The 25,672-nt window shown below is 38.3% G+C and overlaps 2 protein-coding genes across 2 annotated transcripts in view; both read left to right on the plus strand.

Annotated features, from left to right (window-relative positions):
- Positions 1-6,669, plus strand: part of NPY1R (neuropeptide Y receptor Y1) — a 44,314-nt gene extending 37,645 nt beyond the window's left edge. Inside the window, exon 4 of the transcript XR_005563241.1 lies at positions 3,290-6,669. The gene's annotated coding sequence lies outside the window, so the exon portion shown is untranslated. The remainder of the gene's footprint in view (positions 1-3,289) is intronic.
- Positions 6,670-6,728: 59 nt separating this feature from the next.
- On the plus strand, positions 6,729-23,135 carry NAF1 (nuclear assembly factor 1 ribonucleoprotein). Its single transcript, XM_027745782.2, has 8 exons — positions 6,729-7,085; positions 8,649-8,781; positions 10,756-10,849; positions 13,470-13,552; positions 14,461-14,621; positions 17,456-17,507; positions 20,041-20,143; positions 22,529-23,135. Exons 1-8 carry the CDS (start codon positions 6,796-6,798, stop codon positions 22,948-22,950), a joined length of 1,338 nt encoding a protein of 445 aa, XP_027601583.2. The 5' UTR covers positions 6,729-6,795; the 3' UTR covers positions 22,951-23,135.
- The last annotated feature ends 2,537 nt before the right edge of the window (positions 23,136-25,672 follow it).

Consider the following 25,672-nt stretch of genomic DNA (forward strand, 5'->3'; position numbering starts at 1 on the left):
CAATCAGTTTGCTGAAACTTGTTCTATTTCTTATAAACAGGTCATTAGAGGGAAGCCACAATCAGTTTTCCAGAGCATATCACTCTCTCCAAATGTGACTCCCTACAAACTCCAACACACTGACTTCAGCTGTGCAAACAGTTGAAATTTCTGAGGTGTTTGTACATACCAGAATAAATCACATTTTTAGGTGCAGCTTGGATCCAGTTGGTTTTGTAACTAACCAAATTAGGGTTATATTAGCATTACTCAAAATATTGGACTGAAATCAACTAGAAAAAGAATGTAATAGACTCCAATAAATGAATTAGTAAATGAACCACAGAAACCCTTAGAATAATTGGAGGTGAATCTGTTCATAGATCTGTGAAGGGATTTGGATTGCTATTAATGAAATTGTCTGTGGGCAGCTCAACCATCAAAATTACTGGCTATTTTTTGATAAATAAAGTAAAATAAGAATATGGTACTAAAGGATAAAAGTTATATATTTTTTCCATATTTAGAAATGTATTTTGGGGAAAAAGTTTTTTTTCCTATAAGTCATATTTTTTCTTCTCATCTAGTTATAAACTGCCCAACTCTTTCTACAAAGAAAGAACTATGAAATTTGTGTAATTTAACTCTGTAAAATAATTTGAAGCTTTGAAATGAGTAAAACATTCTGTACTGTAGCTATTTTAATCTTGTTTCAGTACCAGACATCTCAGCTGTGCAAGCTACAATACTGATTCATCTGGGTGGAACGAAATATGACTAGCAATGGTGATATAGAAAATTCTGTTCATCTGGTTTCCTCTGCCTGCCACTGCTCCTGACCACGAATACCGTAGCTTCCAATAGTTCAGCCGATGAGTGAAAAAAAATGCTCTGAGATAGGAGCAGTAGTTTCAAAACTACTGTTGCAAATTTAAGCTCATAGTGTTCCTATTGCAGTACAACTCCCCTTCCTCCTCTCGGCCACTCTAAGATCTCATAGAACCACAGAACGACCTGAGTTAGAAGGGACACACATGGATCATTGAGTCCAGCTCCTGGCCCTGCATAGGACAGCCCGAAGAATCACACCATGTGCCTGAGGCCATTGTCCAGATGCTTCTTGAACTCTGACAGGCTTGATGCTGCGACCACTTCCCTGGGGAGCCTGTTCCAGTGGCCAAGCACTCTCTAGAACCATTTCCTAATATCCAGCCTAAACCTCTCCTGACACAGCTTCATGCCATTCCCTTGAGTCCTGTCACTAGTCATTAGAGACAAGGGATCAGTGCTTGCCCCTCTGCTTCCCCTCACAAGGAAGCTACAGACTGTGATGAGGTCTCCCATCAGACTACTCTTCTCCAGGCTGAATCTCAGCTGCTTCTTATAAGGTTTCCCCTCAAGGCCCTTCAGCATCTTTGTAGCCCTCCTTTGGAGGGCTAGTAGCTTCATATCTTTCTTGTATTGCAGTGCCCAAAACTGCACACAATATTCAAGGTGAGGCTGCACCAGTGCAGAGCAGAGCAGGACAATCACCAGCCTTGACTGGCTAGTGATGCTTTGCCTGATGTCCCCCAGGACATGGTTGGCCCTCCTGGCTGCCAGGGCTCTTTCCACTGGCCTGGACCCCCAAATTCCTTTTCATGGCGCTGCTCTCCAGCTTCTTGTTCCCCAGTCTGTACGTACATACAGGGTTGCCCCATCCCAGGTGCAGAATCCAGCACTTGTCTTTCTTAAACTTCATATGGCTGGTGATTGCCCAGCCCTCTAATTTGTCTGGGTATCTCTGCAGGACCTCTCTGACTTTGAGGGAGTCAGTGGTTCCTCCCAGTTTAGTATCGCAGGCAAACTTAGCATACCTTCGAGTCCTGGGTCTGAAATGTTTATGAAGACATTGAAGAGCACTGACCCTAAGATGGAACTCTGCAGAATCCCACTAGTGACCAGTAGACAGCCTGATGTTACCCCATTTATTACAACCTTTTGCACCCAACCCATGAGCCAAATTGCTCACCCACAACACGATATGTTTATCCAGCTGTGTGCTGGACAGTTTGTCCAGAAGGATTCTGTGAGAGACAGTATTGAAAGCTTTACTGATATCAAAAAAGATTACATCAACTTTCTTTCCTTGGTCAGTTGGGGGGGTTACCTTCTCATAAATGGAAAACAAGTTTGTCAAGCAGGACTTTCTCCTCCTGAAGCTGTACTGGTTGTGATCCATGCATGACTGCATTGTCCTTCAGGTGTTTTTCAATACCCCCCAGAATAATCTTCTCCATAGTTTTACCAGTCACTGAAGTGAGACTGACAAGTCTGTAGTTTCCAGGGTCCTCCTTCTTGCCCTTCTTGAAAATCAGGACAACGTTTGCGAGCTTCAGGCAAAGGAATTCTTGTTAGGCCTCGGCCTTTGTGTAATGAGTTGACTGGTGAAGCACCCCTTGACCATAGCAGGAACTCTTGCATGGCTGAGGGTGACACTGTCCGTACCAGGAACTCTTGTTGCCTGACAAAGGACAGGAACGGGAGATATTCAGTCATTGCCTGAGAACCTCAGGCAATACTGAATACTCCTTAAATGAATTGTAGTCTCAGTGGAATGGTACAACCGTTACTGGACTTTTGAAAAATTCCAGTAATTACTGACTTGGATTGCAACCAGGATAGAAACAAACTGACGACCAAAGCTAATCATCTTGCAACCCTATAAATATTTGTCCTAAGGGAGGCCCTTTGAGCTCTCCTAGACTGCAGCCAGCATCTCCCTCTCAGAGCTCATGAACTCTCAAGTTTGCGATCATCGGAGAATCATCCCCGGAAGCTGATGACAATGCCTGGGCCGATATTCTTGAGGCTTGACCCTTGACTGTTGAGAAATGCTAGGACATTTAAAGTGTCTATTTGTCCTGGTTTTGGCTGGAACAGAGTTTATTTTCCTAGTAGCTAGCACAGTGCTGTGTTTTGGATTGACTATGACAATAATGTTGATAACACACTGATGTTTTGGTCGTTGCTCAGTAGCCCTTACCCTAAATCAAGGACTTTTCAGTGTCTCATGCTCTGCCAGTGAGGAGGTACACAAGAAGCCGTGAGGGAGCATAGCTGGGACAGATGACCTGACCTGGCCAAAGGGGTATTCTGTAGCATATAGTGCCAAGCCCAGTTTACGAACTGGTGGAGTTTAGCTGGAAGGGGCTGATCACTGTTTTGGGACAGGATGGGCATCAGTCAGCAGGGGGGAAGAAATTGTACTGCGCATCACTTTGGTTTTTTTATCTTATCTCAACCTACGATTTTTTCCTTTTCTTTACAGATTCTCCTCCCCATTACATGAGGGCCAGGGTGGAAAGGGAGTGAGTGAGCAGATGCATGGTACTTTGTTGCTAGGTGAGGTTAAACCACAACAGTATTTCATGGGACTCAAGAAGATTTAACAGTTATACCTTTGCATATTTAGATATGTTTTTCTATCTATCTATCTATCTATCCATCTATCTATCTATCTATCTATCTATCTATCTATCTATCTATCTATCTATCTATCTATCTTTGTGTCCATGTGCGTGTATGTATGAATTGATTTAAATACCCCATAGCAAGCATACTATGAATGTTGCCATTTCAGATCCATAATTAAGTCACTGTTGTGACTGTAGTTAATCCCATTGAATCCCTTTGTAAATGTTAAATTATTCAATGATTAAGTGCTGCTAAATCCTTTAAATATAATCCATTGTCCAAGTCTGAGACTCAAATTGGACCTACTTGCAGTTAAGCTCTACCAGGTGTTTAGAAAGCACAATATAAATGAAAATACTGTGACATATAAATGTCACAATAGTATTTGTTTTCATAATTCAAATATATTAAGAAACAAGACTTCCTTTTTTATTCATGCCTTTTCCTCTAAAAACATAATTTAAGCAGCACACTGAAATCCCCAAGCGATTTTCCACATTCAAGTTCAGGAGAGATATCATGACGAAACTGTTTCTCAACAGATTCCTTTATTGCATCCAAAGAAGTTCAATAAAGCATTGCAATAATAGTTTGAGTGCTACCATTTCAGCTTTAAAGGTACTATGGGAACAATTATACACACCTGTCTTAGCAGCAGGAATAGAAAAAATAAATGTAGAAAATAACAACTCCAGAGAGCTTCATCAAAGAATTGGAGGCAGAAAACAGGCTTACAATCACTTTTATCCTAGCCTTGACAGATGACCTGGATTCCAGTCCCAGCAGTGACATTTCTTACCAGCTCAGACTGTGAAAACACGCACTGAAACTACTGTGATTCAAGTGTTGATCTATGAAATGATTCTTTTCCTTTTCTAGAACATCTTCGTGCCTGTGTTGTTACGTTGCAGATTACTTACAAATGCCCTGGCTGAATAGATGACAACGTTTACTATGCATCAAGCCTTTCAATATCCTCATTCTAAGAGAAATGTTATCTTATATGTTAAAGGCTAAGCTACAGTATTCAGATGAAACAAAATATCTTTTTGTTTGAAAGATGCTGCCAGTTCTGCACAAACACAGAGGAAACTGTCAAAACACAATCTAGGTGCTGCAGTACAGCTACAAAACACAAAAATCCTTTAAAAAGCATGGAAGACATGATTCAAGAGACAGCTGAAGAATTTTACTTACATAAGTGCAAGGTAGGGAGTTGAATACGCTTTTACATTTATAAGAGACTTATATTTAGCAAGTAGAATTAATTTTCATTCAACTAATCCATCCTACGTTATGGCATCAATTATTCTACCATTTGTTAGGAAAGGATTTGGCAGACATAAGGACTTTGTCTGCTTTGGGGAAATTATTCTCTCCCCATCACAGTGATTAACTTTCTCACAGAAACTCACAGACCTTATATTGTGGTACATTTCAGGTATATCTCAAGTCCCAACTCTGACCAAAAAAACCCCTAATAAAACCCTAATAAAATACTTACTAAAAATAAACTCTCCTTGCTTAGTTTTAAAATGAAACCTGGGTTTTCACAATCTGTTTTTGCACGACTGGGTTTTAGCAGGATTCTCCCTCTACTCATTCTTTAGTTGAATATATTTATAATTTCTGTCACTTCACTAGAGATTAAAATACATTTGCCAATGAGATTCAATATTAACCACTTTTATGATCATACAATCTTTAATCTCTGTGCAATTGACATCTAGTTGTTGCCGACACTTAATTGCATGAATTGCTAAATATCCCTTTTGTTAAAGAGCTTGCAGTACAGGGTAGTAATATTCAGACCACGCTTCCCATGTACCCTCACTTCAGGATCCCAATGCCATCACTGGAGAGAAGATGATTCCTAACCAAGGTGTTCCATGTAACTGTGCAGTAAGTGTTTACTGCTGCTGTTTACACATACAGCCTATACAGGCTCCTCACTTATGACAATACAAAAGCAACCAAATGCCCATAATGTGCCCATTCTGCTTGACCTATACATAATTGTAGATAACTGTAAAAATATACTGATGAATTCTATTATATACATATTTGGATATGTATAATTTTCCTACTAAATAAATTCTGCTGGTTGCATCTGCTGTGTCACGTTGGAAATGAAGAATGGAATAACCAGAGAACGACACCTTTGGCCTTCAGATGCTCCCTTCAGCCTGTGTGAGGTACTAGTGAAGCACTTGTGATTGTTTGTTCAACATAGTCTGGACATTCCGGACAAGAATGAAATGTTTTGAGTGACCTTTGAGCTGTGGGGCACATGGTTCTCTCAGAGCTGAAGGGGAAGTTTATTATATGGAAAACATATCATTCTCTCCTCTGATCTCATCAGATATTCAAGTTCTTTGGCACTTTCAGCATTATACCATGTAACTTTTTCATGTATTTATTTATGGGGTTCCCCGTCAGGCCTATACTGCATGCTGCTGCTCACTGTTGTTGCCTGGTAGTGAAGACAGCCTAGCTCTTCATTTGGAAGCCTGTCTAAAGGACAGTCTGGCGAAGCTCTGTGGTGGTCAGGGACACAGTGTTGGCACAGGAGCACAGTTGTCAGGTTGCACTTTGGAGTCTGGGTTAAAGAAGCTAGTTTGTAGGCTCACCATCACAGTCACCTCCTGATGGTGCTTGTCTTTTGTATATCTTTTGGGATTTCCCATGGATAAGTCATGTTCAAGAGAAGACATGGTGTTTTTTCTCCTGTGTTACTCTCATGAAGAACTTTTAAGACTGCCAACACGCAGAGGTTGGGGAATGACAGGGGGAATTCCTCCCTTCCCTCCTACAGGACAAGACACTATGTATGCTGGATCCCGTATTTATGGTGAACATAGAACATAAACGGACATTTATGTCTAGGTGAATGATGTGGTTAGATTTTGGAGATCTTGGCATTATTATAGGTTCACCACATATTATACAGTAACTATTATTATGTCGTCGCTATCAGGGTACTACAAATTACTATTACTATAGTAATTTGGTATTATACAGCTTTTAATTTTTATTCTTTTAGCTTTAATTACATGAATCTTCAGCACACTTGTAAAATACCAAAACTAATCCAACCCAGGAGGTCCTCAACGAAGAGCAGCTATGACCTCTAGCTTTGTCTTTCAAGCAAGCCTCGTAACCACAAAACTTCGGCGTTCAGCTTAAATCAACCACAGAGCTCACCGACCATTAACACACGACTTCAACAACAACGACCACACCCCCCACTCGCCGCCCCTCCCCTCAGCCCTTGACGCACGCGCGGGCGGAAGTGGCGCGCGGCGGGGGCGGGGCCGCGGTCCGCGTGGGGCGGCCGGTGCGCGTGGCGCGGGCGCCGCGATGGAGGCGCAGCTGGAGGTCGTGGAGAAGCTGGAGAGCCTGGCGTTCGAGCCCGGCACCGCCGGCACGGCGCCGGGCGGGGAGCGGCCGGCGGGCACGGAGGACGCACCGGCCCCTCCGGAGGGCGGTGGGGAAGCCCAGGCCCCGCTGTCCCCGGCCACAGGAGCGCCCCGCTCGCCGTCACCTGCGGGAGCGCCCCGCTCGCCGTCACCTGCGGGAGCGCCCCGCTGGCCGTCGCCCACTCGGCTCAGCACACCCGCTGCCGCTGGGCCCTCCTCGGACTCGGACAGGTGGGTTCAGCCCTGGAGCTCCCCGCGGGTCGCTCCTCGCTCTTTTACGCCAGGCCGCTGGTACTGTGTCTGAGCGCTCCAGAGCCCGGTGTCCGAGCCCTCCCCCCTCCCCCGTGTTTCAGCGTCTGTAGCGCTGCCTTTCCCGTTAAAGACGGCATTTTCTATTATATTTTGCTGGGAGACGTACTGATGCATCAGGACTCCAGAACAGTGCCTGTAAGGGTGTTTGATTTAATGGAAACGTGAGTTTAAGTGGCGGCCTGTGGAGCGCCTTGGGCCGCCCGTGCCCGTGCGAGTCCCTGGCTGGACGTGCGCCTTACGGAGCGCTCCTGCGGCACTGGGGGCAACACCTGCAGTGTTACTGCTGAAAGAGCCTGAACGTAGGATTTCAGGTGAAGAGTCTGCCGACCGGACCTCGTGCTCTAATGTTGGCATCTCATTGCAAAAACTGATTCTCAGTCTGTATGATTTTTTTATAAAACATTCCGTCTTCTGCTTGTGTCAGTGCTTCGATGTTCAGTACATTTGATGAGAGGTAACTTTAGTTAGGTGTGGGCTCTGTTGCAGTGTTAGAAGCCTGCACACTTTGACAGTTTCAGTGAGTTTCGTGTTTCCTTCTTGGGCCAGTACAGCAAGGTTGGTATGTGCTCCTTTTAACTAATGGAAGCTGAAGTAAACTCTTAAAAATCTCCTCTTAAAGATACAAAACTTCATTAATAATTAATTGGTTAAACTTTGACTTTAGTTGGTTCATAGTTTTACTTGAATATCATTAAGTGATGGAGAGTGAAATTCCTGACTTCCAGGGGCTTCACCTATATGTACTGTTTTTTACTTTGAGAACCTGCTGCACTGATGAACATTAAAGGTAAAATTTTGATAGCTTTAACTTAACTGAATGTATCTTAACCTTTGGTTTGCCTTTTTTTTTAACTCCTTTCCCTGATTGGTCTCTGGTAGTCTGACTGATTTTTTTTTTTCCCCATGATTTTTTTTTCTTTCTGCTATATAGATTTCGTTCCAGGAGGCCCATATTTGGCTTTTTCAAAAGGTTTATTTGGGAAGGTGCTCTTATTTTTTTGTAATTACTATGAGCATTTTTTGGACTAAAGAACGCAACAACAGATAATTGAAAGCTGTCCATTTACTTGTGAAGGAGACTGTGGTATTACAAGAATGTAGAGGGGAGCATTTTTTTTATTTTATTTATCTCTGCTAAAAGCAACATGTTGACATGAATAAGGACTGGTTTCTTACTGAGCTCTTTACTTGAAATATAACGAGTCTAAGAAAATAAACATCTCTTACTCATATATCAGTGTGAAATACTGAATTACTAATCTGTGTGAATATGTACTAGGGGATTTGGGCAGGCCATGAATTATGAAACTCATCCCTTTTATTTGCAAAAATTAGAATTTTTTTCCCCTTCATCTTGCAGAATGCATTGCTTACAATAAGTATTTTCTTGCCTTTCACTTAGCGTTATTCTAATGTTGGGATTGTACAAGAGCAGTGACTTTGAGAAGTCAGTATTCTAACTCCCATCTTTGTTTTATTCAGTGATACAGATTCAGATAGTTCATCAACTACATCCTCCTCTATATCTTCACTAGTATCTGATGAAGACGATCATCCAGATGAGAAGGGTAACAGATCTTACTGTGTTAAAACAAAAGATGAATTACCTATTGACGTAAGTACGATGTGATATCTTTTAAACCTTCTCCTACTAAGCCAAGCTAAAGTATCTATTTTTCAGTCACTCCTACTACGTCAAGATGGGGGATAGAATCAAAAGAGTAAAAAAGAAAACTCTTGGGCTGAGCTAGAGACAGTTTAATATGTAAAGAAAAAGGCACACACACAAACAAAGCAAAACAAGAAATTAATTCACCACTTCCCATGGACAGGGAGGTGCTCAGCCATGCCCAGGAAAGCTGGACTCCATCCCATGCAGCAGTTACTTGGGTGTACAAACGCCATCACTCCAAATGTCCTCTTCCTCCTTCTTCCCCCAGCTTTATATTCTGAGCATGATGCCATATAGTATGGAATATCCCTTTGGTCACTGCGAGTCAGCTGTCCTGGCTGTGTCCCCTCCCATCTCTTTTATACCCCCAGCCTCCTTGCTGATGGGGTGGTGTGAGAAGCAGAAAAGACCTTTATGCTGTGTGAGCACTGCTCAGCAATACCATTTCTGTATTACCAGCACTGTTTCCAGCACAAATCCAGAACACAGCCCCATACCAGCTACTGTGAAGAAAAATGACTTTACCCCAGCCAAAACCACCACAGTTAATAACTTAAAATGTCTTATTTTTTGGGTGCATATATTAAGGAACTATTTCAGAAACCTCTTGCTTTGAAGTATAGGATTGGCAGATATTGCGTATAGTATGGCAGAAGGTACAGTTTACCATGTTGAGATTTAGGATCAAAATTATAACTTCCTTTCTGCTTGTCTTCGGCCTTTGAATTGCTTTCACAAAAGTGACTCAGTTGAGTCTTAGCAGTGAAATTGACTTAATGTTGGAAAACTCACTGGCATGTAGAAGGTTGTGGTGTTTCTATGTGAATACATGTCCGGATCTTAATTATGTACTATAACATCTGGGAAAATGTTGGCCTTATTTATCTTTGAGTTGCTCTATATACCTTTGTCAAGCACTTTTGTTAGAGTGAAGATTATTAGGTGAAGTTTTGATAAAACAGATTAGGATTCTTCTCTTTGAGTGGGATTCTGTTTCTGGTAGTGGCCTTTGAAAGTGCAATTTAGTGCTAAGATTAGGACTCTACCTCTGAATTCACAAGATGTTGAATTTGAAAATAATACTTACTCTAGTTGCTTTGTATTCTATATAGTTCATATTGAATTCACAGCAGTATAGTATATACATACACATCTTAGTTTATGAGTAAGTCAGAGTTAGATGATGAGTTCAGTGTTAATCAGCCTTTGATAGTAGATTTTGATCCTTACATTTGAGGGAAAAGTTTAATTTGAATATTGTGTAGTACTCGTTTTTGTATCTGAAGTTAGGCTCTTTTTTTTTTTTCCTGAAAGTGTTCTCTGATTATCCTCTGGTAACAAATGCAACTTTTAGCTAAAATTAATTTTCTTTGTATAGGTTGTTTTGATCTTTACATCTTCTGTAATGGTCCAAATCATGATATAAATGGACAGATAACTGTTTTGCCAAATCCGATGATACACATCTCTTGTATTTCATGCTGTATTGTCTCTTGCTGTGTACATTTTTCTTCTACCATGCATTGAATATAATTGCAAGTTGTCTTATTTTTTGATTACTGATTAATCCTTGTGTTGTACATTGAGCTAAATTTATCTAACTTGAAAGTTCAAAAAATTGAATGAAATGCCTGTCAGTTGTTGGCTTTCTCGGGTTAAATAAAATTGGCTTCTACTTCAGTTGTGATGGAAATATGTAGAGAAGTGTCTCTGTAGGAAAGGTGTCCTCAAAAGTGGCATTCCCCCAAGAGAAGTTCATTTGGGATGATTCTGAGAGACGCAAATCAAACTAGATTTTTTTAAATAAAATCTTCGGAACGCTAGGAGATTTTTCACAATTGTCAAATTGCTGCAGTGATGAAGTGATGAATGTCTTGGTGTGATATTATATTCTGAACATTGACTTGATGTTTTCAGGAACTACCTCCTGTTGAAGACTTATCAATAATTCTGCCGGATAACGTTGAACTGAAGCTCTTCGGGACAGTGTCCAGCATTATTGAGCAGCTAGGTAGGAAATATATATTTGCTTTGGTTTTAATTAATATAATTTCTGTATAGCTCTGCGTTAATTGTGTACTTAACTGTTCCTGCAAAGTGTCAGTACTGCAGTGTTGGATCTCTGGTGTTGGTGGGTTGCTGAATGAGAACTCAGACTAGCAAATGACATTTGTGTTGAATTACCTTCTAGTTGGCTTACGTGATACTAGGACTACTATGCTTGTGTTTCTATGTGGCTTTCACGTTTACTTTTTTCATTAGAAAACCTTTTTTCCACAGTGTATTTAATGATTTTTATATTGAATCTGGTAACAATTATTGTATTTTTAAGAAAATCTTCCGGTGGTATGGGCTATATTTGCATTATCTCTGAACATATAGGAGTTGTGTAACTGAAAGCACAGATGCAGTACGATGCAGTCCCAAGTGCTTGCTTGTTAATATACAAGGACAGGAAAAGGACTTGTTTCTTTAGTGGTGCAGGTTCTTTTTATTTATTTTTATCTTTATTCATCCCGCTTCTGGTACCTTGTCCGAATGAAAGCTGCCCATGTCAGCAGTCATAGGATAGTATGACTAACATGATTTATAGGTGCTGGAGGGTAAACTTAAAGGGATTGAGATACACAATAAATGTAAGCTTAACTGCAGGCAATAGACATTCAGGGATCTTTTCTGATCTGCATGGAACCGCAGTATTTGGTATATGAAATCAAAGTTTTGCTGAAGCTGATATTATTAAAACAGCCATAGTATTCTTGTATTTAAGCTATTTCAGGTGTTCTGTTTCACTTGAACTGCTTTCAAAGCAATTTGCTTATGAAAATTAGAAATTAAATTCAATTTTGAAGTTAAAGTATTTATGTTAAATGGAGTACAAAAGAAAGCAAATAGCCTTTGCTATTAATTTTTCTTCTATCGTAAAAGACTTCAGGTAATACAGGCAATTCTTTTACAGTATTTTTATTAGTGGTGTTAGTTTAGAGTTAAATTTAATTTCATTCATTTGCAGGAAGCTGCTTTGAGGGTATGGAAGGTAGTAATCAGGTTTTTTGTTCTACTCTTCCCTTTCTTGCTTATTGATAATAACGGGGACTTCAAGAAGGCTGTCTTCAGCTAAAATGGTAGTTTGAAAACAAGTTTAAGAAAAAAGTTGGATCATAGTTGCTATTATTCTTATTTTTGGTCTAATATGTGAAGGTATAAACAAACCTGTTTTAAAGACTTCAGTTTTGAAAACTGTCCTTAATTTTAGTCCTCATTGGTAAGTATAATCTTTTAAAATCCTGTCAGTTGACTAACTAGTAGGTGAATTCTTCAGTCTGCATCCTACTTTATGTAATGAAAATATATGAAGTGTTGAATTTAGATTTGTTGGTGAAAGTTAGAATACAAGCTAATAATCATAATGAATTAAAACCGTAAGAATGCCATAAACCTCCAGGACATCTGTGATTATTTTCCTGCTTTTACTACCTTGCTTTATGACTTCTCATTCTACATATTTTTGCTTCTTTTCAGTTCTTCTGTAAACAGGTGTCTGAGTGGCCTCAATTTCAATTGATTTGTGGCCATATTAGGGACTCTGCCAGCTAATTGGGGGTTGTTTTTTGATTTTTGAAATAGATTGATACCTCTGTATACCAGGTTTTTTGATTTTTTTAAACTAGATTGATACCTCTGTATATCAGGTTTGTATCTCGGGTGAGGGAAATTGAGCTCTCATTTGGAAACAACAAATACTGTTCTGGCGCAACAATCAGTATTCTGAACTTTGTCATTCTCTTTGATGTATCTCAGAAGTCTCTGCTGTTCTCCTTAGCAAGCTTCCAGGTTCATCAGTCTGCAGTGAGTGATCTACTATAAAGATTTCAGTAAAGAATAAGAATTATATCTCAGAATCTGGAAAACCTAAAAAGCCTGTGTATCAGATCATGTATTTAACGAAGGAAGAACATACCTCTGTGTTCATTTATAAGTGTTTAAATCCACTAAGTGTTAAGATTTCATATTTTGAGCTACTAGAATGACGTGCTTGCTCTGACTATTCATACCATCATTAGTCATTGGTTAGTAGTATGAGACTTATATGACGTTAAATTGCAGAAATGTATTTCAGGTTGTGTATGTGCATACGTAAACAACATCATCAGTTGCTGCTGTGAATGAACTGCCATACAACTTTTGTGTTCTCGTTCTGACTCTTAGGACTTAGTAGGGAAAACTGTAGTGAACAGCAGTCTCCGTTCTTTTTTCTGAGGAGAATTTGATTTGGAATACTAAGGCACAATATATACCTGCATCTGCACTCAAAAAACCCCCAGATTATTTCTGCTATGCATTTAATGATGAAACATCCTGGGTAAATGCAACAGATATCTTGCACACACATATCTGAGACTTCTCTTTTGTACCTGTCATCTGGTCTCTTTTACTTCTGTACACCAGAGAACAATAATTCTGCAAACATTGTAAATTTTGCCATTCATATATCAATGGAGAAGGGATGTATGATTTTAAGTAGTTTCGTATGTGTGCAAGAATTTTTGGTTGCAGCGCTATGAACTTTAGTAGACAAATAATGCTATTGAAACATAAAGTTCTAATTGATCTTTTTCTTTCCATTTTAGTAATAATTGAATCACTGAGAGGCCTACCTCCAGTAAATGAGGAGAGCATAATTTTTAAAGAAGATCGGCAAGCAGCAGGAAAGGTGTGTGTAAAGTAAAAGCCTTTTATTGAAAGTATTCTTTAGTGCTCCAAAAAGTAGAGTTGAAATTGATTAAACGAAAGATAATGTTTCCTTGATATATAGTTTTTCTTTATGCTTTTGACTCTTGCTATATTCAGCTACTTTTTTAATCTCAAGAATTCCTAACCTGGAATTCATTGCATCCTTACAGAATTATAATGTCTGGTGAATTCCAAGTATTAGATGAGGGTGCTTGTGGAGAGGTAGGGGTTGCTTTCAGATGTATGATGTCTTGGAATAACAGACTGTACTCTCTTACTGCCAGATAAAGGCGAAGGTTAGAGTGAAGTGTCATGAAAAATGGGGAATGTTTATAGCTTTGTGCTCTGCTGTACTGGTTTAAGGCCAGTGAAGAATGTTTGCTGAGAGGGGTGTTGCATTGAATTTTCTATATTTTCTGTGAAAGGAAAGCCATCATCTACAATAGTTACTACTATAATATCCCTGAATGCTAGATGGGAGTGAAACAAACTCAGCCTGAATTGTGGATGTTCTGTACAACATGGCAGAATTCTCTGCTCTCCCTGGAATTGGGGAACAAGTGGTAACTGACGTAAAGGCATCTTGAAAAGATGACCTTTGAGGAAAAAATGATCAGGAGATTATTCCAGGTGTAAGAGATTTGAAAGCAAAAATGGACACAGAAGAATAGAGATTTGACAAAAGGAAGGATTACTAAGGATGTGAGAACTTACTTTTCCACATTATAACAAATGTGGAAATTAGCTGGGGAAGTATACTGTCAAACAAAATTTTGGTAATAAAACTGAAGCATGAAAGGAACTTTATTTGATGCCACATTTTCTACAATGAAATTAGCTATCTATTCTTGGTGATTTATTTAAGCATTTTAATTTTTTTTCTTTCAGATATTTGAGATATTTGGTCCCGTCGTACATCCTTTTTATGTGTTAAGATTTAACAACTCTGAGCATATAAAAGAAAAAGGTATTAATGTGCAAGATAGCATGTACTTTGCTCCATCAGTGGAGGACTTCACCCAGTATATATTTGCAGAGAAACTACAAAAGTGAGTCTGATTTCTTTTCTAATCTGATTATCATGTGTTTTTTAATCTAGCTAAAAATACTGGATTAAAGTTTGGTCTTGGGTGAGATTGATACTAAACTGTTTATTTCCTTTAGATATTCTCAACCGTGTTGTAATTACAAGATTGTACTGTTTTGCCTTTCAGAACAGTAGAGAGTAGCTGTAAACTGCAAGCTTTCGAAGTGTTATAATTACTGAAGTTCAGCTTCTTGTTGAATTTAATATATTCAGTTTACTTTTTTTTATGCTGCTGTGTTACATAAAATATCATAACCAGAAAAAATTTCATTGATAATTCCCCCATGCCCCCTCACACACATATACATAAAACAGTTTTGCAAGCTGAACTGTCCACATATTGTTGTTCTTTGGATTCTTGTTTAGTTCCAGAACTGATAATAAACGTGTTGGCATTCTGAACAACTTCGTTGTTATTTACTATTTTTAGTTCATGTTACTAGGCCAGAATTGAAATCTGTTTATCAATAAAACTATTAAAAAGTTGGAGTATAAAAATTCTAGATAAAAATTACCTACTGTAAATTTGTGAAAGAGGAGGGATTTGAGTGCCAGTGTAGTATGATGCTCAGAAATTCCTCAGTAGTGTTTGTGCATCCCAGCCTGCCTGAGGAAAGCAGCATATATGAATAGGGCTTGATGCCGTTTAAAGGGAAGTGTATTCAAAGACACAGACAAAGAAATAAAGCATAATAAATGACAGCTAGATATTAATGTTCTAATTATTGATGAATAATTTTATCTATATAGGTTAAAATCGTTTGTCATAAAGGTGACTTAGTTTCTGTTTGTCAGGATTCTCAGTTTCTCATCTGACTTGGGTTGGTTAGTTGTCTGCAGTCATTACAACTCTGCCCATATTCATACTGAATGATTTTTTCCTTAGTCAAGCATGTGTGGCCAGGCCTGCAGGACTCTCTTTTTTTTTCTTTTTTTTTTAATTTCTCATTACTGTGTGAGCAACAAGCATATTTTCTTCCTTTCAGTGAAGCCAAAAATAGATCAGTTTCTTGCTCTGATGCTTGTTTGTTTTTCTGCAGCATTTTGATGCCAGCTGGTCTTTGATTTGCACTATTAAACTTTGTTGCTTAGCTCGGTAACTGCACAGACTTTAGTCATCTGCTTGCTGCATCAATAACTGTGTACTGTACTCAGCATCTGAGATGGGAGATTCATGTTTTAGTCTGTTGCATGCTTTGGAAAAAGATTTGGAAACCATTTGTCTTTTGGTAGTACTTCATTGTCATACGTGGCAAAAATTGAACACTAGGCAAGATATTTCAGACTTTCTTACTAGCACAGCTGAGCAGTGCATCAGACATTGCTTCTTGCCTTGATTAAAATGAGCAATGTGTAGTCTGACATGACCCATAATTTCTGAATCATTTGCCTAAAGTTACATTTCACTGAAACTGTTTTATTTCTGGGCTTCGTCACTATAATTTCTTAAGCTCTTATGAGGCATTTGGTACTATTTGTTGAACATGCCTTTTCACAAAGTAGGTATCATTAAAAATGGATAAAAATTTTCTGATTTCTGACCTGTGCTGTAATGTCTGTCTGAAGGAACCAAGATGGCATGGATAGTAGAAAAGTTGAGCTTTGGTCAGTGCTTCACAAGAAGGCTTTTGGACCTTAGCAGATTGTAAATTTGATGACCAATAATTTTTATTTTCTGCTTTTTATTAGTTTGACGGTATGCACACCAGATTGTGGAGTATTAAAGGCTTAAAGTTTTAAAACTGCTACTGAAAACTGTGATGGTACTTTGAAAATGAAAGGAATCAAGATAAAGATCTGAAAGAAACATTAAGTTTGAAGCTTTTTCTGAAATCTGAAATGCAATCTGCTTGCATTGTGCAAAGTTGAAGTGCTATGAATAAGCCTTACACTTTATAGAAAAGTAAGGTGTAGTGTAAAACTTACTGAATGCAAAACAATTTGTTGCTAAAAATAGATAAGCTTATGTTCATGATTCCTCTGAGTCACCTTTTGTTAGACTTCCAGATCTTACTTCAGAAATGTCTTGACTGTGGAAGTCAAAGAAATACTATATTGTTCCTTAAAGAAGATTACTAAGTTCTTTGTAGTATGAAAAGTGGTTTGTGTTTTGCTGAAATGGGCAAGGCTGCCTTGGGAGAGTGAGATAAGCTGTGTGAAATTAAAAGGTTTAAATTTTGCAGTCAGTCATTGCAGTGAACTGCCTCAATTCAGATTCCAAACAATTTAGGTTCAAAAGGATGTGTTAAAAGAATATTGATCAAAGCTTAATATTGGCTGTATGAGATGCTTAGTCATTACTCAAAGCAGGAAGATTTTTCAAGTGAAGTAGTAAGTTGACATATACGTTACTATTCATTTAGATCATCATGGCTAGGCTTTGTGAATGAAGATTTGGGAAGGGCTCTACCCACATTTGCTATAAGCACGTTGGTGGCTCAAGAGACCAATGCGAGATAGACAAGTCCGGTTGCAAAAGGCACAGCAGAAAGACTCCTTGGATGTTATCGGCAAGGCACGAATCTTTCTGCGTTGTCTTTTCTCCTCGAGAGTGATCCTGCGTGCGTTCTCAACAGAAGCAGCAGCGTGTCTCCTTAGCGTGGCGCGACCCAGCCGCCCTCTGAGCGCGGCGCCTATTCATTTATTTAGATATAATGCTAAGAAACAAATGCCTCTCTGGAAACAGACACTTCTTGGTGTACAAGATCTGATACCTTGAAAGTATTACCCTTCCTTCATGTGGATTGTCTGATTTGTGTTTGGGGTTGTTTATTTGCTTTTTTTGGTTTTTTTTAGGGAGAAAGGTTCAGATGCATCTTGGAAGCATGACCAAGAACCACCACCTGAGGTAACTATAGTGGGTTTTTTATGTTTATAATTTTTTGGTTACACAAGCTATATGTAAAAAAAATTCTATGCAGAGTAACTAATTAGCAGGCTTATTTTTATTTTATGCAGATAGGAGTTGGATGTACCTTTTTATTGAAAGAAAAGTTCATGCTTTTCTTGGAGAGGTCTCATAGTAAGTGTAAAAAGTACTACCTGTCTTTTTTTACTTGCTTTTTGCAGTTGGGGAAAAAGTATATTTTTTATTCACTTCCTCTAGTCCTTCAGGCGGTTTTTCAACCAGGGCACCATGAACCTGCCCATACCACAGTTGGACAACATATCCAGAAGGATACCGTGAGGGACAGTACAGTCCTTATCTGAGACTGGGTGTTCTGGCTTGAAGGAGAGATGTTCTGACATGAACTTTTTTCTCAAAGAATGCTTGTCTGTCAGTTCTCACTGTAAATTGCTTTCCTTTCTTGGTGAGACATCATCTCACAGAGAATCATAATTTGAGAATTAGAAGTGTTGCTTAGGAATTGGACTGTATGTATGTTATCAGTAGAGCTTTGAAAGGCTGTGTACTTAGAAGCTTTTGGCTAGTCTTAGCTTTCTTTTGTTCAACAGTTTTCTAGTGGTGATGATACAAAGTGTGCTTACTGGCTAATGGTGAGCTCTTTTGTTTCTTAGTCGTGTTTTAAAAACTGTTCAGGACATAGCTTGTAAATGTGTAATTTAAGTTTGTAGGAACCTAAGAAACTTTAAAATTTGACTAAATACAGTGAAACAGTCAGATTTTCTACTGATACAGATTAATTGCTTTTTCCAAGGTTTGGTTTTTTTAATGATTTTTCTTAGTTTTACTTATAATACTCTTACCTTCAGGTTAGAATCTGGAGGTACAGGGGAAACTTCAGGTTTGCTGTACTTCACCATAGGAAGGAAGAAGGCTTGAACAAAATCAGTGAAACATGGGCAGGCAAACTTGCTTGCTTTTTATGACATCTTTGTTTTTGTGGCTGTTCTGATTTTCTGATCTGTCTGTGTTCTCTGTTTTGGAAAAAATCCACATCTAACATCTTGTAATCCCCAGTTAGAATAATCTTTGGTTAGTTCTAGCAGTCAGAGTGTACACCAGGCTATCCAAACTGTGACAGCTGATGAGTTGATAGAAAGTAGCTTTTGCTGTGAAGGTAATAGCTGTTGACAAGGGTGCAGATTAAATTTTACACAAGTGGTGCTTGAAATTGTCTCTTACAGTCAGACTCTTTTAGACATCTCAGCTTGCAGCTGAATTTATAACTTTTCTGGCTAGCCCCTATGGTAAACTGTGTGCAGTTACTGGAGTCAGTTTTTTTTGTGATACTGTGAGGCTTTATTTTTGTATGAATGTTAAATTAACCCATATTAGGCTTTTTTTACTTGCTACTTTATATGGTAAGCATTCCTTTTCTGACAGGCTCTTAATTAACCCATCTTAACTGTAAACTTGCTAGTACAGTCTTTTCCAGCCTTGTTTTTGGGGTCATAGGATGACAAAGTGTGATCTGTATGCTGCAAGGCTGGCAGGAGCAGACAACTGCAATTTTTCTGTGACGCGGCTTTTATGGAATGTTACATGGAAAGTAGGTAGCAGTAAACGGTACCTATTGCTGTTTATTATTTCTGCTCTACGGGAATATGGTGTATTGAAGTCTTTAGAAAAAGCAGGAGTTAGTGAAAGATTTTATGTTATGGTATGTATCATCTTGCTGTATTCCTTGTGGCTTTTTTTGAGTAAGTATGTAATGCAGTTATGTAGAAGAGGCAATAGTTGCATTCAGAATTAACTTTTATGTGGCTTTTTTTAGTAGTGTTCTGCTGCATGGTTTTTGAGACCCATGCTCTGTGCATACTGTAAGCAGTAAACCTCCTGCTTTCAGAATTGGGAAGGGAAGGGTGGGAACCAATCCTACCCCTTTAAGCCATATGAGTGAGCTGTTTTTTGGGGAACTAATTAATGCTGACGGATTTCTTCCCTGTCACTGATAACGCTTCCTCATTCTAAATGTAAAAGGTAACAAAACCTTGTATAATAAGAAGAAAATGCAGTGACATTGAATCTATTGTAAACAGCAACATTCCTCAAAGCTAAAAATTCCTTTGGAATAACATTGCTATTGCAAGTTTAACAGGAATTTTGTTATTAAATATACTACAGAAAATTCCAGTTTAGTGACAATTTTAGACTAGACTTTTTTTTTGATGTTTAGCTGTACTGAGTTATGTATTGGTTTTCAAGTTAATTTTTAGTTATTTTAAAAATTCATGTTTTAATTCACCCAGTCTTCAGTTTGCCCTTCAAAAAGCTTTTCTTGGCAGTAACTAGCCAACTCCTTCAGAGTTTCCCAATTCCTTTCTAACTAACACCTAGGCAATCAAAATTTTTTTGTTCAGTACTTGAATATTGCTCTTTTAAGGAAAACTAGACAGCTTAACTGAATCTTGTATTAATTGTCTTATGAGAAATTTCTTGTGCTGAGAAGCCAGCTGATTTCTTTTTTTTTGACCAGCTCTTGGATTTCAGTGATGATGAAAAAGAAAGAGAGGCAAAACAGAAGAAAAAGAAGCCTGAAAGTGAAGGAAGGAAAAAACTCAGATCAGAAACAATTCCAAGTGAGTGAATGCTATGGGAGAATGCTTTTTGTCATTTTTCCAAACTGAGTTTGGAATGCCCATCTACATTTATCTTAATGATTGATTTTTCATACAGTTAATCAATATTTCTGTGCTTTTCAAAGTTATATTTGTGAATTTGTGACTACATTCTGTATTTTATTAGAAGAAAAAAGTTATTTTCTGTTAAAACAGAAATCCCGTGGAAGGGAAGCAGCAGAACATTTGTCAGAAGAGAGTCAAGGGCTCTTAGAACAGTGTTAGACACAGTGAGGATACAGAACAGGTACCATTTGGAGTTTAGAGCTTGCTTATTACAGGGGTTGTTTGGCCCCAAGTTCACCTAAAGCCTTTGAGTGCAGGGCAAGATAGATGAAGGCCATGTGCAAATTTTGGAAACTCACTTCTTGGGAAATCAGGGGGGAGGACCAAGTCTTAGATGGGGAATTTATTCCTCTGTCTGAAAAGGAAGCTCTTCCTCCTATGGCATATAAATACTCCCCTAAAAAAACTTAATGGTGTAGCTTGCTGAGAACCTCTCTGTTCACCTCCTGCAGTCATTAGATAAACAAACCTGTGTATAGGTTTTCATAATATGAATAGCCTTCTGCACCTTCCTTTCTCCTGCTATTGTCATACCTGTTCCAGGTGTATGCTTGCATCTGTGTTCTCTTTGCAATAACCAAATTTTCCTTTCTCGTCCTTACTTACAAAAAAGCACCATGGTTTTGCCTTAGATTTTCTAGGACAGACTCCTGTGAGTTTGCTGCTCTTCCATTGTAAAGCTGATATACATTGTGCCCCACTCAAATCCTCTTCTCTTGATCTGGCAAATGAGTAACTATCCTTTAATGCTTTTTGTCCAGTGCGACCCTCCCTTGTATCATTTAAATAAAACTGCCATCTTCCTTGGACTGGCTTTTGCCATATGGTTTTGAAGTTTTCCCTTAAGAGAAGGATCTGAATTGTACTGTACTTTCTCTTCATTGCTGATGTGTTTTTTCCTCCTGGTTTCTGTTTATCTAGCATATGGCATGTTTTACACCACATCCTTGTTCTTCTAGCTTATTGCAGACCTGTCTTTGCCTAGGGCTTGCTGAGGCTGCTACTGAACTATGTTATGTTCTGTAACTGAGAACACAACAGGAAGAACTGCCACACTCTGTCAAGGGAGATGTGTTATGATTTGTTGGCATATAAAGTGAAATTGTGTGCAATTTGCTTTGGCTATCGAATTAAATAACAAGGATATGTGACAAATTGAGACAAAAACTCAGTCTCAGATGGAATTTACTTGGTTGCGTCTTCATAAAACTCTTGAGTATATTAAAGTTGTCTCATTGTTATAGTGTTTGCTAGGAGAAGAAAGAACAAAAATACCCATTCAAGTACTTTCACTTCAGTGCTTCCAAAAGGCCTTCTTGTACCAAAGGAGTTTTAAGTCCTAATTCCCCATGAAAATTAGTAGGAATTTTGGTATCCAGGTACCTTTCCAGACTTAGCCTTTTGGAGATGAAAATGTTTCTATGTAGTCTAGTGCCAAGGATTATGTTCACACAAGTGTTTAAATTTCAGTGATTTTATGTGGTGGTATATCCTTGAATACCTTGTTGCTTCCAGCCCTAAAATCCTTTTGAGTTCATGTTTCAGTTTAAATTCTATGACTAAACGTTCTTTTTTGAACATTTGCAATATTTTGGTGCTCTTCATTTTTTCCCATTAAAGCTTTTCTTATATTTATATAAAGAAGCAGTACATTTGTTATGAACCTTAAATATATGCTTACAATGACCTGTAAAGGGAAAAATTAATCTTAAAAAGATGAATGCTGAAAGCTAATTAGCTGAAGGTACAGGTTGCCCTTTCACTGGTAGAGTAAGTTAATTTTAATAATTTGAGCTTGAATAATTTCAAGCCATTCGTGTCCTGTGTCTGTGGTGTAATACCAACTCAGGACTGAAAGCCATATACTCCTTCATGGTAATACAGTGTTGAGTTATCTTTAGCTTTAAAATGTGTTGCTTTTAAATCTTGGTTTAAATGAAAGCTTCTGAAATACTCAAAATTTGAGTGTTCCTATGATTCATTTATACAAATGAAAAGCCTGGAGGGAAAGAGAGATTTCTTTTTTAATGATTGAATTTGCAGCCCTCAGGATCATCCCTTTTGTGTTCTCTAATCAATCAAAATTAGTTACTAAACAGTAGACTTGCCAGTATTATTTTGTTGTTTATGTATTAGTTTTAAGTATTTTTTGTTGATAAGAATACTTTTCAAATTTCCTTGACTTCAACTTGGAAGATTTATGAGGACTAAACTTGATCTTTCCAAAATAATACTACAACTGTGTGTGTTTGTGGGGTTTTTTGTTTGTTTATTTTTTAGGTGAGAAGAAAGGATTTCACCAGTCAACACAGCAGCCTGCTTCAAGTTATTCAAGGGGATATCGTGGCAGAGGGTTTGCCAGGCATTCACTTCCTCCTCCATCAGGCCCTCGAGGGTTTTGGAGACCACAAGTAAGACCACCACAGCTGTACTCTTCAGACAGGAGGATACACCAGGAATTGCCAGTGTTTCCACAACCTTATAGAAAAGAATATGCAGTGATGCAGCAGTATCCCTGCCCTCCTCCGGGCTTTGGTTCTGTCAATGACGTGCATCAATTGCCCCCTCCGCTTTCCAATACGAATATGAATTGGACAGGCCCAAACATGTACAACTCGTCATACCCATTTTTACCACCTCCTCCTCCACTGCCACCTCCCCCTCCTCCAGATAGCCATCCTTCCCAGTTCAGGCCTTACTAAGTTTCCATAAATATGCATACAGAACATTGCAGTATACAGGACTGCCAAGACTGTATTTCCTTGTTTTGAAGATATTTTTACTGCAGCTGTAGAACAAATGCAGAATTTTGTACTTTGTGGGACGATCACAAAAAATTATTTTTTTCTATATATGTTTTCTGTTTCGAAAAAGAAAATTATAAAAATAACTGAATGTTAAATAATTGTTTATTTTTATAATATCTGTTCCTTTGAAATGATAAATAAAAACTTTTTGGAGACTGGTATGTAGTGGAAATCTATTTTGTAATAAATGTGAGTAGTGATGAGGATATGTCACATAAATGGTATTTTAATATTTTTAAAATGGTTGTATATTGCTATGCTAAACAATTTTTCTCAATTTCTGCAAATTTTGAAACCTACTCTCATGGGAACTAAAAAGCTGACATCTAAATTTTAAGACGGGTTTGCCACTGTTTGTTTAAGGCATAAACTGTTATCCAGCTTTTAATACTTCATTAATTGGGTATTAACTAAAAGACTGGATCTGGGTGGTCTTTTTTTAAAATAGCTGGAGTAGCTAGATCTGAAATTGGACCAGTGGCTGAATTACTGTGTCAGGTTTAGTGTCCTACAGTGGTTGTAGAAGATCAACCTATTAATGAGATGTTTTGCATTTAATTTAGAATTTAAAATGAGCATAATTTCTCTAGTTTGTCTTTGCTCCTAACACAGAAACACCTATAGATACCTACTAGAGTATCTGGAGTATCTAAGTCAGCCTTTTGGGGAAGGAGTCATCAGTCAGGGAGAGAAAGTGTGTCTTTTCAGATTTCCCTTGTTTAAATTTGTAAATGCAGATGGTACTAGGTTGCTGCTTGATTGTCCTTACAGTCAGAACTGTCTCCAGAAATTACAGGGTTCATCAACTCTTCCAGCTTGTGCTTAGGAGGAAGGTGAAATTGTCAAGGACCACTTGGAATAACCTTCACATATCCAAAGTTTCAGTCTTACAATTGCACTTTATTAGTCTCTGTGGAAGCCACTTTAGTATACTTAAAAAACAATATTGATAAATCTAGAACTACTCTTTCAAAGGTGCGCAACTGAGAAGGTTGTGTAGATCTCAGGTTATGACAAGCAGGTACTGTACAGTGGCAACAAATAGTTTCAGGACAGCAGCACTCCAGACATCAGTGTTAAACTAAGTTCCTGCAGATTATCTTTTTGTAGTAAAAAGAATGTCCAATTCTAGTCTGTTGCAAATGTTTATGTTTCGGGGGGAAGGAGAAGGGGATGAATTTGTGGTGAAGGGGATGAATTTTTGGCTATCTAAACTGTAATCCAGTTATTCCCATTCCCAGTGGTAGGTCACAGATGTGAGTAAACTCACTACAGCTTCATGACTGGTTTAGCAGACTTGCTTTGTCTAAGCTTTTGCTTGATTGACATGGAGTTTTCTTTTGACTTGGTTGAGCCATAACAGCAGTTTGTTAACGACCAGGTGGCTACGATGAATTTGTTTTAAATATACTTTTTTTTCTACAGTATACCCACAGGTTTTTGCATGGATAATTACTCTGTGTAGAGAGTAGGGTATTTGTGGGTTTGTTTGGATAAGGTAGTTTAGAGGAAGAGAGACCTGACATAACAGAGACTTCAAGCATCAGTGGAGGATAAAATGTAGAGGAGTACCTGGGATGTCAGGACATACAGAGTTGGCACTGGAGACCTGGGTTGCAAACTCCTCCCCACTTGTTGGTTGAAGAAGATAAAAATACGTTTTGATTATAACGGAGAGGAAAAGTATATATTGTGAAAAGTATACATCTGCAATAAAATCAGATGTAGCTGTGATCATACAGACAGATGGAGAATAAGCAAGATGTTACAAGTGAGTTATCAAATATAATAGTGATCCTGAGTCAATTATATGTTACAGAGGAATAAACTGTCAACATCATACTTGGACTTGGGATGCCAATGGCTTTCTTCGTGCCCTGGCATGAAGAGCCATCATCAGCCTCAAGATCCAAAAGGGTGGTTGAAAGGTAAGTAACACCGAGAAAAGGAGTGAGGTATTAGGTAGTGCAGGTACAACAATCTTAATTATTACTACTATTGCAACTTTTTTTTATCTGTAGTGATACGCACTTTTTTCTGCAATAATTGGATGTGGACTAAAGAATAATAATTTTTTGATTAAGCTGTTAAGATTTCTCTTACACTAAGGTGCGCTCTCCTTTCCCATAACAATATTTTGCATGTAACAAAACCCAATATGAAACTGAATTGCAGAATGTAGTTTGACAGAAATATATTGCAGTCTAAGCTATTTTATTAAATCTTGGTCATTAACCGCAATACTGTTTTTGGGTGCACTTGCCTGTTTCTTATGTTGAAGCAAATTTTACGTGTGTTCTGCATTTAGTGACTACAAGTCACACTTGGAGAACTTTGCTTGGAATCAATTTTAGTTCTTCATTATGAAATTATTTGATAGATACTACCAGACCCTGCTTCAGTATACTGGATGCTTGCTATTGAGAAAGCAGTATAAACTTGCAGTAGTATGGGGAGATTGGGACCTGAGGTGTTGGCAAGTTCAGTTCTTTGGGAAAGGAAAATAAACCTGGGTATGCTTGATAGAAAAATGGATGCAGTGGAAATACTTCTTTTGTATCTTTAACTCTTTGGTAAATGTCCTACTGTCTGTCTTGCTGCTAAATCTGTCCGCAAG

Source organism: Pipra filicauda, unplaced genomic scaffold, assembly GCF_003945595.2.
Source record: "Pipra filicauda isolate LSUMZ 115617 unplaced genomic scaffold, ASM394559v2 scaffold196_size3971931_pilon, whole genome shotgun sequence".
Lineage (NCBI taxonomy): Eukaryota > Metazoa > Chordata > Aves > Passeriformes > Pipridae > Pipra > Pipra filicauda.

Bases quoted from the DNA above. Each gene is read 5' to 3' on its own strand.
- NAF1 (XM_027745782.2), top strand. From the start codon at position 6,796: ATGGAGGCGCAGCTGGAGGTCGTGGAGAAGCTGGAGAGCCTGGCGTTC. The intron at 10,850-13,469 runs GTAGGAAATATA...TTTCCATTTTAG, and splicing joins CAGCATTATTGAGCAGCTAG to TAATAATTGAATCACTGAGA. The intron at 17,508-20,040 runs GTAACTATAGTG...TTTTTTGACCAG, and splicing joins ACCAAGAACCACCACCTGAG to CTCTTGGATTTCAGTGATGA.